Source organism: Balaenoptera physalus (assembly GCF_965194825.1).
Source record: "Balaenoptera physalus genome assembly, chromosome: 15".
Classification (NCBI taxonomy): domain Eukaryota; kingdom Metazoa; phylum Chordata; class Mammalia; order Artiodactyla; family Balaenopteridae; genus Balaenoptera; species Balaenoptera physalus.
Genome location: NC_138894.1, coordinates 38,871,593 through 38,889,762, shown reverse-complemented (window position 1 = coordinate 38,889,762; position 18,170 = coordinate 38,871,593). Strand labels below are relative to the sequence as shown.

The window sequence follows — 18,170 nt, the reverse complement described above, 5'->3', positions numbered from 1 at the left end:
ACATCTGAATATGCTTGAAATTTTCCATATTAAAATAATGAAAACAGAGTTTTCATTCTTCTCCTATTATTGGCCCTCTACAAACACTCCAGAGCATGTACAGTCTGTCCATACCATTATTTTTATCAGAGCGCTGGGGATGGCTATTGACAGGATTGGGTTCGCCATGCGTTGCCCAACGGGTATGAGCTATTCCCAGGTGTACATCAAATTCTATATCCAAATCCATATCTTGTTGTTCTGAAGAAGATAAAATAAAAAATTTCAATATGAAATCATGCTGTAGAGATAATGCTATAAGCTAAAGTTAAATGTAATTATTACAGTTCTGCTCACCTGGAATATATAATTATTGAAACTGAAGATCAGGCATATTCAAAACAGTAATTAAAAGACTTAACAGGAGTTAATGCAGCTGAAATATTTAGGGCAAATGGTTCCAATAACAACCAAAATAATGTATACAAAGAGACAAAGCAAATGTGACAAAATGCTAACAATTGGTAAAACTAGATGAAGTCTATGGATGATTAATGTACTATTCTTTCAACTTTTCTGGAGGCTTGAAAATTTTCAAACTTATGGTCAAAAAGAGTTAAGGTGATTTTTAAAAATCTGTATTTAATCCTTCCCTTGAAAAAAATCAGTATCATTTTAATTAGACATGTAAAAAAAATTCATTTTCTCAATGCCACACAACATTATGACTGCAATTTCTTTGGTCCCCAGTGAATGTAACCGTATCTCACACCATAAACTGCAATTATGAAGAGCTTGCATAATCAAAAATAGTCCTTGAAAACAAAGCAGCACTATGAAAGTATGAGGTTATGGGCTGATGCTCCTCTGTCTTGCAAAGCAGCTATTCTAATTCCTTCTCCTTATGAACTCTCTCTTCTCGCTTCCTCCAGGGAAAAGAATAAAAAAAAAAGACAGTTCTAGTATAGCATCTACCAGTAATGTCTCCTTCTAATTTCCTAAATAGAAACTTCATTTGGCTAAGAAACCAGATAACAAACCTTATCAGAATTAGGTCTAAATTAAGAGCAAAATGCTCAGAAGTGTGAACAGGAAAGTCCACGCATTTTAGTACATAGTCTTTGTAGATTTTATCCTGGCTAAACAGAGGTCATCTAAAATACAAATCTGATTAAGAAACAATGCTTAAAATCCTTAAATAGACTTCCAGTTGCTTAAAATGTGGTTTGCATCCATAGCTACCCATATGAATCATCCTAAACCTGGTCACATGGATTTAAAAAAAGATTCTCAAATTCTAACATAAAACCAGAAAACCATTTTCTCACAAGATAAAGCCCGAAACACCTTTTCATGGTATACAAAGGCCCTTCACCATCTGGTCCCCACCTACCTTTCCATCCTTCTCTCCCAACCCACTCCAATCACTCCTTGAAGCTTTCAATGCACCTTTTACAAATAACAACAGCTAACATTTATGGAGAACTTACTCTGTGCAAGGTACTATAGACATCGCCCCACTCTATCCCTATCACTGTGGCCTAAGCCGCCATCATCTCTACATGGACTACTAAACAGAATCCTAACTGGTCGCCCTGTGTCCAGTCTTCTGTACAATCTAACCAAAGTGATCCTTTCAAAACAGAAGTTAGATCACGTCAGTCCCCTATGCAAAATGTTCCAGTGGCTTCCCACGACACACAGAGTAAAATCCATCATTCTGAAGACCCTCCATGACCTAGCCATCAGCCTCCTCTCTAGCCTCATCTCCTGCCACTCTCTCCCTCACTTACTGAGCTCTAGCCCCACTGACTTCCAGCTATAAGCAGGCCAAACCCACACTGAATCTATGCACTTGGTGTTCCCTCTGCCTAGAATTCCCTTCTTCAGACAATCACGTGATCTCTGCTCAAATGTCATCTCTACCATACTTTTTCTTCATGGCACTAATCACTACTTAACATTATTTATTGTTTGTCATCTGGCCCTCTCACTAGACAGTAAGCTCCATCTGGGCAGGGAGTTTGCTTATCTTTTCTTTGTCCTAAGGGCTTAGAACAATGGCTGGTATATAATAGGTACTCAATAAATATTCATTTTGTTATTGAATCCTCACAATACAATTAGGTACTGTTAGGTACAACTGTCCCCATTTTATAGATAAAGAAACTGAGGCTTCACGAGGTCACAGAACCTGCCCTAGGTCACAACTAATAGGAAACAGAGACAGGATTTGAACCCAAGAGTGCTTGACTCCAGAACCTAAGACTAAAACCACAGTGTATACTCTGCCATACTATTATAACATTTATGACATGTTGTCTACCTGGCTTCTGCCAGAATTTAAGATCTACAAAGGTAGCAGCTTGTCTTATTATCTTTGAATCGTAAGCACTAAGCTATATAGGACAGATACTCAAACTATTGTTGGGTAGTTCAATCAATGGATAAAATCATCAATGTATTCTTTTCTGGCTTAACTGTGTTCTGAAAAATTAAGGCGACCTGATAAATGACCTCCAGAAAAGTAAGGATTTCCATTTATTACTACTTAACAGGCAATGCAAGCAGTGAAAACATTTGACTAGTTGTTTGGGTTAACTATAATTAAAAGCAGTATGTTCCCCCACTTGCTGGCAAGAGAAAGTACATTGGAGAAACAACAAGAGTCTATAAAATGAACTCATTTCAAATTCACGGTAATTACCATACCTATTTCACTGCTGCCAAAGGAACATTATCTAATGACTAGTAAGAAAAAGATCATTGCTATGACAATACGCATATTCCCCGCAAGAAATATTGCATGTTTTATAAATTAATCAGGGCTCCAATCTGGACTCTTCCTATCCACTGTTACTCCATTCTAAAGCCCCTTGTTGAACCTTAAGTCTAGACAACGCTACACTCAGTTTTCTCTCCCCCGCCCGCCGCAAGCTGCCAAGCAACACTGAAAAAAGTCACAAAATTCTGTAAATTGAGTCCATTTCAAGTTCATGGGTAATTATCAAATCTATTTAACTGTTGCCATTTAAGGAACATGTATCCATGTTCCCTATTCACTAAACTGAGAACTCATTCAATTCCCCAACAGCTCATGACATTTTTTATACCCTTTTTAAGCCTCAATCCTACCTATATAGTCCCTCAATCTACCTTACTCAGGTTTCCCCTTCACCTCATAACTCTGTTTTAATTAGCTTTTCTTTTCCCTTTAACTCTTATAAAGGCTAACTCCCTACCTATGCCTTGACTTTCTGAGCTGTAACGCCTCAATAATTTCCTTTCTTGCATCTTCTGTCTTCCCCCCACCCTTATTACTCCCAAGGTTCCTTGCCCTCTGTGTACCTATTCTCAGATGTCATCTTTCTTTTTTTTTTTTTAATAGTTCAAACATATTTAATTTGCTGGTAATAATGAAACACTCAAATACCTACACCCAGATAACAAATGTTAACATATAACCATTTGTGCTTTACATCTTTAAGACATAAAATATTAAAAAATCTCTCCTTGTTGTCATGCCCTAGAACAGCAGTCCTCTTCTGCCTTTCCTCTGCCCCCAAACTTCACTGCTTTTACTGCTGACACCATCTAATGTCAGTACCTGCTCCTCTGAGCTTCAATTTTCTCATCTGCAAAATGAGGATGATAATTTCACCTACTTCATGGGTTATGATGAGGACTATACAGAAGGCACTTAGTAGAGTGCCTGGAACACAGAAAGCAATCAATAAATGTTAGCAAGTATTATCAAAGTCAGGAGCTACCAAAAAGCAATCTAAAGGTCTTCTCTGAGATGTCTTCCTTCCCTTTTGTCTTAAGAGGTTAAACACTAAAACTTGCTGGGAATAATAAAATAAACATCACAAACATCGAAATAACCACACTCCGACTTAACAAATGTTAATGTCTAACCATTTATGCTTTAGATCTTTTTTAAACCCTGAAATGTGGGCTTCCCTGGTGGCACAGTGGTTGAGAATCCACCTGCCAATGCAGGGGACACGGGTTCGAGCCCTGGTCCGGGAAGACCCCACAGCAGGCGGAGCAACTGAGCCTGTGCGCCACAACTACTGAGCCTGCGCTCTAGAGCCCACAAGCCACAACTGCTGAAGCCCGCGTGCTGCAACTACTGAAGCCCACGCACCTAGAGCCCGAGCTCCGCAACAGGAGAAGACGCTGCAGTGGGAGGCCCGCGCACCACGGCCAAGGGTAGCCCCCGCTCCTCGCAACTAGAGAAAGCCCGCGCGCAGCAACAAAGACCCAACGCAGCCAAAAATAAATAATAAATAAATAAACCCGAAAATGTAAAAAAATGCAGTTGGTGCCTCCTTTTTACCCTGCTCCATCCCTTTCCTCCCCAGGGGATTCACAAGAGCTTTCCCACCTATGCCTTCAAATTTCTATTATGCTACTATATCCATAAATTATAGTGTTCTTTTTTTTTAAATGGTACAATACTTTGCATATCCTTCTCTAGGTTGCTTTTTTCACTCAACATTAAGTTCTCAGAAATTATGCACGTCCCCACATGCAGAACCAGATCCAGTACATGTCTTTCAAAAGCTACACATGGTCATTCACTATCACATACAACTTATTCTAGGTTGCTTCTAAACTTTGCTGCAATGCATCTTATTGTCATGTCTCCTTGTCATAGTGTTTCTTTCGAGTACCTGCCCAAGAGTGGAAGTGCTTGGCCACAAGGTATAGGCATCTCCCATTTAGACATTGCCAGATTGCTCTTCCAAGTGATTCATCACGTGAGTTACAAACTGACCAGCACTGTCTGCAAGTGACCCATTCCAGGAAAGGGGTCACTTTCCTGCAGGAGGAGGCATGTTTCAATATGTTGACATTCAAAGATGGTGATTCTGGTCACAATCTGCCTTTCTAGCCTCCCACTCATCTACCAACAAAGTAGATTAAAAGGACTACCTACCATTCCATCAAACTTGCCTTCCCTATTCTTATCTTCTTCCAAGCTAATCTACTCAGAAGGTCCTCCCTTCTCACCTTCACTGCCCAAATATAATCAGCAGCCATTCCTTACGTATCCCAAGTCTTCCTAACTTGTGGGAACTAGCTCTCCCCTGAATCTTAAACCAATCTTGTTTGTTCTCTCCTGTAGAACCTACTATAATCAGCCTGGTAAACAGGATGCAGTACACACATTAGACCAAATATTTATAACCACAGTTTTTGAAGTGTAGTTTTTTGGGTGTCTGCTTTATCCCAAGCTAATCTTACCCACAATACATAAAAAATAAGTACTGATTTAATTTGTTAAGCAAGTACAATTGACCCTTGAACAACACGGGGGGTTAGGGGTGCTGACCACCAAGCAGTCGAAAATCCGAGCATAACTTACAGTCAGCCCTCTGTGTCCAAGGTTGCACCTCCATGGATTTAACCGACTGTGGATGGTGTAATAATGTAGTATTTACTATTGAAAAAAAATTCGCATATAAGTGGACCTGAGCAGTTCAAACACGTGTTGTTCAAGCATCAATTGTACCACAAAGCTAAATGTCTGGCTTATGTGAAAATTAAAAATGACTAAATCCATCGTTCTCCTCTTCCACCTGCACTTCTTTACAATGATAACGATGGCATCCATTTGAGCAGGTATATAAAAAACCTACTGTTTCCTGGCTTTTTAGAGGATTTTTTAAAATGTTTTTTCAATCAATCTACTTCAAAGTTTTTGTTTTCAAGTTTCCTGTGAAAAAATAAAATGTATAAACATAATGTAATGAACTAAATACTGTAAAGTATACCCTCTTTAATGGAACATGTACCTCTGGCAACTACTTTATGCCAGGGAAGTAAGAAAATCATGAGGGAAAAATATGATACCTGATTGTATCAGACCTACTAAAAGGTGCAACATCCAGACTGACTACACATCCAAACTCAGCGTTTAGTCCAAAGTGAAGACAACCACCAAGTGACGACACATGAATAAGGGCACCACTGAAAACACCTTTTGTCTTACGAAAGGCCCTTCCTCAGGAATGATGGCTACTTCATTTTAGGATATTAAGCTCGCTCTGAACACAATGTACATAATTAAGTTCCTTCCCTAGTTAATATCATTTTTTGAAACTAAGGGATATTAAAACCAGTACAGATAGTATCAAAACTACTTTTCTTCCCTCCCTTCAACTTTAAGAATCACTATTCTCAAAATGGGCCCCAAAATATGGGAGGAAAAGTAATCTGGTAGGGAAGGGAGAAGGAAGAAAAGAGGAGGGGGGTTCAAAATCCAAACTAAGTACATTACTGTGAACTTCTTCATCCAGCGCCTTAACTTTTCCTTTCTTCTTAATGAGCTGGATTTTGCAGGCATTGGCTTCCCAGTCTTTGTCATTGCCTCCATCAATCCCCACACCTAAATCACCGAGAGGTAGAAAAGCAAGATTTAGAAACTGACTACTACTTAGATTATCACTGTAAGGCAAAACTTCTAAGGAAAAAATATTTTTTTTCATCTAATTAGTTCACTTACTTATCAATTCAAAATTTACTGAAAACCTATTATATGTCAACAACCATGGTAGCTGCTAGAGATAAAAATGAAGAAAACTCAGTTCCTGTTCTTAAATTTCTCAATAGTCTATTGAGAAGACAGACAAGGAAAAAAATAATTACAATACAGTGTGGTTTTAATATAATAAAAGTTATGTGGTTATAATAAAAGTACTACAGGTTGCAACTGAAGTACAATGGAGAAACGAAGAAGATGGGCACCCACTGCAGGAGCAGGGTAAGGAGGGAATGTCAGGGAACACATCTCTCAAGATTCTACTGAAGTTCCTACGGAATTTGAAAAAGTTACTCTGAAGGTACTGGAAAAGCACTGAGTAGTTTCAAGCAGAGAAATTACATGGCGAAAGAGTTCAGAAAACTCCCTTTGGAAACAGTATAAAGATTGGAGGAGAGAAACAGGAAGAAGAAACCTGCTGTGAGAAGTTACACCCACAGCAAAGCAAAAATGAGGAAGGCCTGAGCTACACAATGGTCATGAAGAGATGGGTGATACTGAGAAGCAGAACTGACTGCAGGTAACGTGAGAAAGCAGGAGACGTCTGGGACACCTCCCAGGCTCAAAGGACTTGCTGAGTGACTAACTGTTGATACAAAAACACAGAAAGAACAGAGTGAAGAGTGGGGTGAGAAATGGAGTATATGCAGTTCAATTCTGCACATGCAAAGTCTGTAATATCGTGGTTTATCCAGGGAGAAATTTCTAGGAGGCAGCTGGAAATACAGGTGTGCAGCACGGGAAATACATCTGGATTTTAAGTCACAACCCTACAGGAGGTTGGGACTTCCCTGGTGGTCCAGTGGTTAAGAATCCGCCTTCCAATGTAGGGGACGTGGCTCCAACCCCTGGTCGAGGAACTAATATCCCACATGCCACGGGGCAACTAAACCCATGCACCGCAACTAGAGAGAAGCCCGCAACAAAGAGCCCACACTCCTCAACAAAGACCCAACGCAGCCAAAATAAAAATTAAAAAAAACAAAAACAAAAACATACAGGAGGCTGATGAAGTCAGAGCTCACCCACGAAAATACAAAATAAGAAAAGTGGGCCTATGAAAGTACCTTGAAGAACATTAATATAAGTAACAGGTGGGAGAAAAGAAGCTCCCAAAGCAGACAGAAAATAATCAGCGTGTTAGGAAGAGAATGAGAAGATGTGCTGTCAGACAAGCTGAGGAAAGAGAATTTTAAGAACAAAGGAGTTGAGGAATTGACTTTCCATTAACTGAGGAAGAGTCATGGAAGATAAATGTCCGTTACAACCAGGAATGTTGAGTGTACAGAAAAGAGTTAATATGGCAGGCCCAAGACTGCTGTCTTAGAAAGGCCTGCTTGCAAAGCTGGCCATTGGCTGGCATCTGTGAACTTGGATTTCAGGAGGGATCCCACCACAGTAACTGATTAAGTATGGTTTACTGCACCTACACTGTTGGTGCAAACAATGTGGCTTGTGCTGAATGTCTGCTTCCCTTCTAGGAGCCTGGAATTTTGGCACATGTTAAGCAGAGGGTATCTACATGACCAGCCCCCAGAGACAGTCTTGGGCACTGAGTTACTAATGAGATTCCCTGGTATACAACATTTCACACATTTTGTCCAACTCACTGGGGGAATTAAGCATATCCTGCATGACTGCACAGGGAGAGAATCCTGAAGCTTGTCTGTTCTCCTCCAGACTTCACCCCATGCACCTTTTCCCTTTGCTGATTTTGCTTTGTATTCTTTTGTTGTAATAAACCATAGCCATGAGTACAACTATATGCTGAGTCCTCCTAGGGAATCACTGAAACTGGGGATGGTCTTGGGGACCCCTGATACAGTTAAGGGAAGAAGCTGGAGTAGAACATAAAGTTGACAAAAGTTATTTTTATCTGCTTTTTTGATTATCTAAGATAGAAGAATCTTGGGCAAGTTCACATGCCAAAAGCATGGAATCCACGGAGAAAAAGAAATTAAAAGTTACAGGAAAGAAAAAAAAAATGTACAGAGTAAGGCCTTAAGAACTCTGTTTTATAATGAAAATGCCCCATGTGATTTGTTTTTATAACAACATTCTTAGCAAAAGAAGATACCCGTAAGAAGCAATATTCTACATAAATGCTAATGCTGCTGAAATTGCATGAACAAACCCTTTAAACATGATAAAAGACAAAAATTCTTCAGATTTTAGATTTACCAGAAACAACAAAATGAACATTATAAAGAATCTAGTAACCTAAAACAAACAAAAAACCCTTTCTATTTATTCAAGAACCATGCAACACCCATAATATTTTTTTAAAGGAAATACCAGCAGAATCATATCCTCTGTACTCCAGTCTCTGAAGGCCTTTGATTAGGGTCTCCAAAATTTCTCGTCTCGTGCGAGGAACATGGTAGTTTAAGTAAGCAAATATACCTGCAAATAAACAAATATTTAATAGAAAATTCTAACTAGAGAATCAACATTGGCATAACTATGACAAAAATCTTAATTTTCATAATAATGTCTAAGATGTGCAAAAATGTGAAGCTACAGTCCATCTTTAAAAAAGAAAGAATCTTCACTTCAAATTATTCAAAGGCAGTGAAACTTTTTCAAAGCGAAATTTCTTGCAGGTATAAAAGACTGAAGCAAATAAGTCAAAATAAATGTTTAGTTTTTTCAAAGAAGTTTATAAGACTGTTCACTTACCTTCCATCACTGACAATTTAACAACTAAAATTTAATGCTTCAAAACTAACCAACAAATTTGGGGTTTATGGCGTATATACTGAGCATTATTTTTAAAGGAAAACATTTTCTGAACTAAGTATTTTAAGCAATATATGGACCCTCCAAAACTATACAGATGAAATAATTTTTCATACTTTCAACGACCATGCTATCAACACATTTTAGGAATAAATAACTTATAAATAGCAATGATGTGACGAATACTCACAATCTAAATAATTTAATCACAGAGAAAAATGGGCGAAAAATATGTATAATCATCGTAGGACAAATGGTTTCTCACTTGTTCACCAGATTAATAAGGGACAAATAACCATAATACATGTTAACAACTCTTGAGAATTCATAGGAAAGGGGCAATCATTTGGAAAAGCAAAACTATAAATAAAGGGACTTGTACAACAAGAACTGATCCAGAAGAGCAAAGAGGCAGTAGAAGAACACAGGTAAAGGAAATCCACATTTCAGGAATAGCAGCATGGAAATTGTCTGAGGTCTCCCATGATTGTGCTTTGGCCAGGCTGGATATAGCTAAAATGTATAAAAAATGAAAATCAAAATATAAAGAAATATAAACTCAAGTTGCTTATTTATGAAAGAATTTTCTTTTTTCTTAACTATCTTACACTATAATGCCACTGATTCTTAAGGGGATTAATTCTGTGGGGCAGAACTCTGGAATGACCAGTTTTCATTTCATTTGAAAAGGTATCTTTATTTCTATAAAGAATTTGGTCTTATCAAAGTATTTCAGCATACAAAAATATCACATAGTTAATATTTGACAAAAAAGCCACCGTAATGTGTATGCTGATCACCATGATGAGTACGGTGCAATTTTCTCAGTCATACCTTTCAAAAAAAAAGGAAATCACATTTTAAAACTAAAATCCAAAACAACCTGAAACAACAGTTTGAACTTTCCCAAAAAAGGCAGTACAAGGCCAGACTTATAGAAATCCTATGTTCATTCATACTTTTAAAAATTATAATTGTAAAGATCTATTAAGTTATCATGCACTGTACAAGCATCTCACTTTCACTGCACCACAACACTGCATGAGGTCTGGGGGATTTGTTGTTATTGCTGGTCCTTAATAAAGTAACTGTAATATGAAAAAACTAAACCAATAACCCAATTGTAAATCAAACTTTTATGTGTTCTACCCTTTTCCCCCCATGGGTCACTGACCTTTGATAAAGATTAAATGCACACAGAAAACTATCAGCCCCAAATAAGTATTCTATTAGCTCATTAATGGACAATACACAGAATATAAATATTTTCCCAAAATAAAACTTTAATATAAATGCACTAAAAGAGGAACTTCCCTGGTGGTCCAGTGGTTAAGACTCTGCACTTCCACTGCAGGGGGCATGGGTTCAATCCCTGGTAAGGGAACTAAGATCCCGTATGCCGCGCGACGTGGCCAAAAAGAAAAAAGGAAAAAACAATGTGCTAAAAGAACACTGATTCTCAACTAGTCTACTCTCCATCACTGTGATTAGCATCAGCTAAATAATCTGCTAAAGGAGGATACAATCTAATTCATCTGAAAATCATTAACTAATACAACACATTACACTGTCAAAAATTCTTTGCAGGCTGAGGGCTCTGGAAAGCCTTGAAGACGAAGTCCACATCCCAATAATGCAGCACATCCAGAAAAATTCACTACTAAATCATTTCTCCCTTTTTTTTTAAGAAATGTAATTCCTTTTTATTGAGTTTTTTTTAATTGAAGTAATATTGGCTTGAACATTATATGTTTCATGTATATAACATTATATTTCTACTTCTATATACCCTGCATACTCTGTTCTCTGTTTCTACATTCTTGGTTTTTTTTGGTTTGGTTTGTTCATTTAAAGAAATGTAATTCTGGAATTCCCTGGTGATCCAGTGGTTAGGACTCTGTGCTTTCACTGCCGAGGGCGCAAGTTCAATCCCTGGTTGAGGAACTAAGATCCCACAAGCCTTGCGTCGCAGCCAAAAAAAAAAAAAAAAAAGTAATTCTGATGGTAAAAGTAATACATTCAGAGAATTAAAGATTAAATATAATAATCAAATACCAATTTTTTTAAAACAATTTAAATGCTAATGACAAAAAACAACTGTTTTTAAGACAAGTTATAGACTCAACACATTTTTACAAGAAAATTCAGAGTGATGCAATATTAAATTCACTATCTTCAATACATGTAATTCAACAACAGCCTTCAACTTTGATATTATTTCTAACTTCAATCTCCCTGATTTACATTGGCTTATTGTGTGAAACTTGAGATCCTGAGTACAATTTTATAGGGAAAGAGGTATTCTCTAAACCAGTATCACTCATCTCCAAACAAACTTAAATTTTAACTATTTGATAAACTAATAAAATTCACACTAAACATTTGTTAGCTCATAAAAGTTTCTCACGCTGAAGAAATCCTGCAAATTCTTTAACTCGTGTCCCCGAAGCTTTCCACTATACCACCCAGCCTCAGCTTTCCCTTCTGCAAAATGAATGGGCTTGACTGAGAGATGGTAAAATAAGTTTCACAATAAGTGCCAACAGGTTTTTAATTGGTATTGGCTCTAGAGAGCACCTCTGAAAAGGATTCAGTGACCCTGTCTCTCATACAGGAAGGAAAGCCATGACTGATTAGCAACTTCTATTACGTGGGGAGTCACAGCACAAGGGCCAAGTATTTCCTCCCTCTGACATCTGAGGACACCTGCAGTCCCCTCCAGCTTGATATTCTATGGTTTTTGAGGATTCTTCTTTGATTGCTATAGAGATTGCTATATGCTATGCATTTGGTACTTTTTAATACCTCTACAGACTGTACTCCTCTGGGCCTCAATTCTTTGTTCTGACAGTTACATGATTTGTTCTGTGTACATTGTATTAGCAAATTAAAGCTAGAAACCTGGTGAAGGGCCTTAGTATTTTCAGAGTATATCACTAAGAATTAATAAAAGCAAAGTAACATATAAAATGAAGACATTTTTCTACAAAACCATATTATTATCACACCTAAGATAATGCTCTAGTTCATCTAATACAATGTTCATATTCACATTTTCCCTATTAACAAAAATAAATGTCTTTTACAGCTGATTTGTTTATTCTAGAATATAATAAAGGATCACAGCCCACATTTGATTGTTATGTCTCATAAGTCTCTTTGAATCCAGAATGGTCTCCCCTAATGCCCTGTTTTCCTCCAAGACACTGACTTACTGATAAGCCAGGAGCAATTTTCTTGTTGAATTTCTCACCTCTGGCTATGCCTAATTGATTCCACATTGTGTGGTCTGACCAGTTCCTCTATTCCTTGTATTTCCCGCAAACTGGAAGAGAAATCTAAAGGCTTGACTGATTTAGGTTAAAACTGAGGGACAAGAATTATTCACAAGTATGTATGTTTTTTATATTGGCTGGTGACTCCCTATTAGTGATGCTAAGATTCATCACTGCTTTAAGGTAAAGACAAACAGATTACTTAGCCTGTGGTATTCTGAAAGCATCCTCACAATACTTTCTAGGACTTCAGATATTGACAGCATTGATTTTAAGACAGTCATATTTTCTTTCTTTGTGGTCCATATATAAATGGTACATTTCCCAATAAGTGGCATCTTAGATTCGATGAAATACCATATATCAATTCCAATTCAAAACCTGCCTTCTCCTTGACAGAGGAAGCACTACTGTTACCAATAATCATTACTGTCATTTATTTTGGTTCACTATGGGAACAAAGAAAAAGGGAAGGGGAGGAATTGAGGAAGAAGAAGTAGGAGCAATATTTCTCCTTGCATAACTAGGCAGGAACTAAAAGGAATAAAAGGATGACACATGTAGAGAAATTTTCTAAGATCAAAGTAACAGAGCTGGGAGAAGAAAGTTATCCCTGGTTAGGAAAATGAAAGATAAAGAGGTTGAATCTGTCAGTTTTACAGACCAGCCCCTTGAGAGCACAGCTGGCCCACTTGTACAGATTAGTGGGTTATCTGTAATCTTGGGGTAGCTGGGAAAATATAATAGCAAATAATTTGCCAATCAGGCATGCAGGGCATGTTTACCGGGTAGGTATTCATAACTCAAAATTGTGCTTATTAGGGTAGCAATCCCTATTTCAGGTCTTTGATTTGTCTCACCAAACCTCGCAATAAATAGTTCTGCTTAAAGTACCTACAAAAGACTAAAAATCAACTCTCCACCACTCTTCAGTAATTGCTCCAGTAACACAAACAGTGGTTGTATGGAGCACAGGAGATTTTCTAATCCCACATCAGCTTGTGCTTCCAAAGTGCAAATTTTCTTAATAATGTAATACACTTGGAATAAATATCTCCCTAACTGAAGCAAGGACTTGCACCTACAGGCATCACGCTCAGAAAACGGCAACTTAAATTCAATTACATAAAAGCACTTATGAACACCTTGCTTAACAAGATATTCAGACATGACGTAGATCACAGACTTGACACACCTGGTTAAAAGCAATCTAGCTGTAGGCAAAGACTATTAAACCTTATTGAAATGAAAACTGAATGCAATTTAGCTGACCAATCAAATTATTAAAGTTCCTATGTCTGGTTGAATTTATGTTCTTACGAATAAAAAATTTTACTTTTTTTGAGGTATAGTTGACTTGCAATATTATATTAGTTTCAAGAAGAAATTTTGCTTTTACATATTTTTTCACTTGACAACTTCAATATTCTGATGAAACCCTAGACATTGGAATTTTTAAGTGTTCAAATTCCTTCTCTAAATTTTATATCTTCTGAAACAGAATCCATCTACAACGCTACTTAAGTTTCATTTAAAAATTTTTTCTTATAACCCAAGTTACAAATTATCATCGTTAAAGATTCAAATTACACAAATCCTACAGAATGAACTGTGAAAAATCTCCTTTTTCTACCTCCACAAAGGAGATAACCACCATTAATCCCACATACACTGTCCCAATCCTTCGGCTATGAGTTTTTCTACCTATATGAACTCAGATGTACATGGTTTTAGAGGTTTTGGTTCTTTTAAAACATAAATATGATAACATATATATTGCTCTGTAGTTTTTTCTCTTAAGATGCTGGAGGTCTTTCTATGTCAGTACAACCCATCTACCCCAGTCTACTGAAGGCTGCATAATAAAAATAGTCCATAATAGATTTCTCATATTTTACCTACCCATTTACCTATTTATTGAGGTTTTTCTAACTCTTTGTAATTATAAACAATTCTGCAATTAAGTTATACACACCAACTATACACTTGCCATAAAACATAGTCAATACTATAATTATAGAGGCACATCCTATAGGTAAGATTCCTTTAAACGAAGAAATAGGGCTTCTTTGGTGGTGCAGTGGTTGAGAATCTGCCTGCCAATGCAGGGGACACGGGTTCAAGCCCTGGTCTGGGAAGACCCCACACGCCGCGGAGCAACTAGGCCCGTGAGCCACAACTACTGAGCCTGTGCTCCGCAACAAGAGAGGCCGCGATAGTGAGAGACCCGCGCGCCACGATGAACAGTGGCCCCCACTTGAAAGCCCACAGAAACTACAGAAAGCCCTCGCACAGAAACGAAGATCCAACACAGCCATAAATAAATAAATAAATAAATAATTAAAAAAAAAAAAAAAAGAATCTCAGTTCTGTAAGTAAATTAATCAGAACATGTGGTTAAAAATCTTTAAAAAAAAAGAAATATTTGAGATAACATTTCCTACACCCCTAAAAACACAAAGAAAAAGTTATATGGAGTGACACATGAGAAATTTCAATTATTTGTGTTTTTTTAAATTGTTCCAAATCTTTTTCCTATTTGCAAAATGCTGGTTCAAGTGTCTCCTACTTTGTTGTAAATACATGGGGCCACTGGAAGGAGCTCTGTAACACTTCTCTCTTGCACATTTAACATCCTGGAACTCAAAGCACTGTTTAAACACTGACATCTCTAATTATACACTCCCTCACAGTCTACCTATATCATCATCTTCCCCGAGAAAAGGCATGCACTTTCTGCTCACACACCTTTAAACATTCCATCTCTCCCACTTCTCTCTTATCAATCACATCAGACCACAATTTTTCTTCATGCTGCCAAGCCAGCCCCTCTGGGCCCATTATGCTCTCACCCCTGTGTCCCTGAGCGCCCCTATAGTGAAGTCCATCCATTTCAGGTCATCCGTTCATCTCAGGTCCACTTTCATGGGAGCCCTCCCAACTGCTGACCAATCCTGCTAATTCACTGCTTGTCTAAATTTTACACTTCCCCCAGATATTATTCTAAAGTCTAGAATCTAGACTACTCTCAAACCCCCATTTCTCTCTTCCCAGCCTCTTTCTCATTTTCGGTAGATTCTTCCTTCATAGAATTGAAGCCTTCCTCTTCATCTTAACAGTATAACACCCTATAAGCCTATCCTTCCTTATAGACTGAAAATAGAGAAACATATTCCACACATATTCCCTGAACCAGCCTCTCCTGCTTGTAACTCTTGGTAAGAGATTCCTCAATTTTGTAAATATAGAACTTTTTGTTAACAGCAAAATATTCTGAGGATCCTACACAACAGAGGGTTGAATTTTTATTATCCAATGATCTAGATCAACTTTTAGTCAATTTAGAGACAATGCCTAGAGTATGAATCAATCAATGAACACCTGGTGTTAATTTCACAGCTTACACATCAGGAACTCAACTTTTCAACTCTACCAGGGACCTAGTTTCACAATACTCTCTCTTTTGTTGGTATACATGCTCTCCTCAACACAAACTCAAATCCTTCTGCCTTCATATATGCAACTTCTCTAACGATTTCTTTATAGCTAAATGCAATTAACTTGTCTCTGCAATATTAAACATGAATGACCTTTTTCTACTCTTGCAGACTCTGTCCAACGCAATATACCACTTTGGAACTCTTCTGCCTCTAACCACTATTCTTTGGCCTCTTTTCCTGGCACTTTTATTTCTTCTTTCAAACCCACTAGCAATAGTTCTCATTTTATTTCTGACTCCATTCACTGTTGGGTAAAACGTGCCATCAGTGGTATCTCTCACAGTGCACTAGTTCTCTACCAGCTGGCAGCACTCCTCAGCTAAGAGTCTTATCCTATCATCTGGAACATTCTTGGCCTAACCAGTCTCAGAATGTCTATTCATTCCACTTGTAGTCTAGAATATGGCAATGAACAAGGACTGTGTATTATCACCCACACCTGTTATATGTGTAGTCACTGTTTCCTCCAATCAGACAGCAATTCCCTGAAGGCAATTCCTTTGTTTTAGTCATCTCTCCAAAAGGCAGAGTGCCAAGTACAAAGTGATCACTTCAAGTATCTTTGTTATTTTTTCTTTTATCAACATTTTTTTATTGAAGTATAGTTGACTTACAATGTTGTGTTAATTTCTGTTGTACAACAAAGTGATTGTTTCATGTATGTATATATATATATAATATCTATATATTATATATATAATATCTTCTAACACTTTCTAGGTACCTAAAATGTACAGTCAAAAATTCCCAAACCACAGAAAGAGAACACTATAATGCAGGATGCTAATTAGGGATGAGGTGAAAAATAGTCTCCATAATTAAAGGTTTAAGAAATACTGGGTTAAACAAAGTTAATGGATTTATTTGTAGAACTTCCTAAAACCTTTAAACTTGTTAATTGCGAATCTCCAAAACCAGAATTTCCGAAACTTATGCGTTACAAAACTCTTTCCCAAAAGGGAACCCTCCAGCACTGTTGGTGGGAATGTAAACTGATACAGCCACTATGGAAAACAGTATGGAGGTTCCTTAAAAAACTAAAAATACGGACTTCCCTGGTGGCGCAGTGGTTGAGAGTCTGCCTGCCAGTGCAGGGGACGCGGGTTCGGGCCCTGGTCTGGGAGGATCCCACATGCCATGGAGCAACTGGGCCCGTGAGCCACAACTACTGAGCCTGCGCGTCTGGAGCCTGTGCTCCTCAACAAGAGAGGCCGCGATAGTGAGAGGCCCGCGCACCGCGATGAGGAGTGGCCCCCGCTTGCCGCAACTAGAGAAAGCCCTCGCACAGAAACGAAGAGCCAACACAGACAAAAATAAATAAATAAATTTAAAAAAAAAAAAAACTAAAAATACAACTACCATATGACCCAGCAATCCCATTACTGGGCATATACCCTGAGAAAACCATAATTCAAAAAGAGACATGTACCACAATGTTCATCGCAGCACTATTTACACTAGCCAGGACATGGAACCAACCTAAATGTCCACTGACAGATGAATGGATAAAGAAGATGTGGCACATATATACAATGAATATTACTCAGCCATAAAAAGAAACGAAATTGAGTTATTTGTAGTGAGGTGGATGGACCTAGAGTCTGTCATACAGAGTGAAGTAAGTCAGAAAAAGAAAAACAAATACCATATGCTAACACAGATATATGGAATCTAAAAAAAAAAAAAAAAAAATGGTACTGATGAACCTAGCTGCAGGGCAGGAATAAAGATGTAGACATAGAGAATGGACTTGAGGACACAGGGTGGGGGGGGAAGCTGGGGCGAAGTGAGAGTAGCATCGACATATATACACTGCCGAATGTAAAATAGTTAGCTAGTGGGAAGCAGCAGCACAGCATAGGGAGATCGGCTGGGTGCTTTGCGATGACCTAGAGGGGTGGGACAGGGAGATGGGAGGGAGGCTCAAGAGGAAGTGGATATGAGGACATATGTATGCATATGGCTGATTCACTTTGGTGTACAACAGAAACTAACACAGTATTGTGAAGCAATTATACTCCAATAAAGATTAAAAAAAAAAAAAACAAAACAACTCTTTCCCACCTACTGCTCATTACCAGGACCTATTAACTTTCCCCTTTCCAGGGAACACAACTGAGGAAATGC

At 37.9% G+C, this 18,170-nt stretch overlaps 1 protein-coding gene across 3 annotated transcripts in view; it reads right to left on the bottom strand.

The window, feature by feature from the left end:
• The window catches only part of GFPT1 (glutamine--fructose-6-phosphate transaminase 1), an 81,996-nt gene that overhangs the window by 60,067 nt on the left and 3,759 nt on the right, over positions 1-18,170 (bottom strand). For all 3 annotated transcript variants that reach the window (XM_082426009.1, XM_082426011.1, XM_082426010.1), the window contains exons 2-4: positions 8,825-8,932; positions 6,269-6,376; positions 115-240 (exon numbers count right to left, since the gene is read on the bottom strand). In XM_082426009.1, coding sequence (XP_082282135.1) covers positions 115-240; positions 6,269-6,376; positions 8,825-8,932 — 342 coding nt within the window. The remainder of the gene's footprint in view (positions 1-114; positions 241-6,268; positions 6,377-8,824; positions 8,933-18,170) is intronic.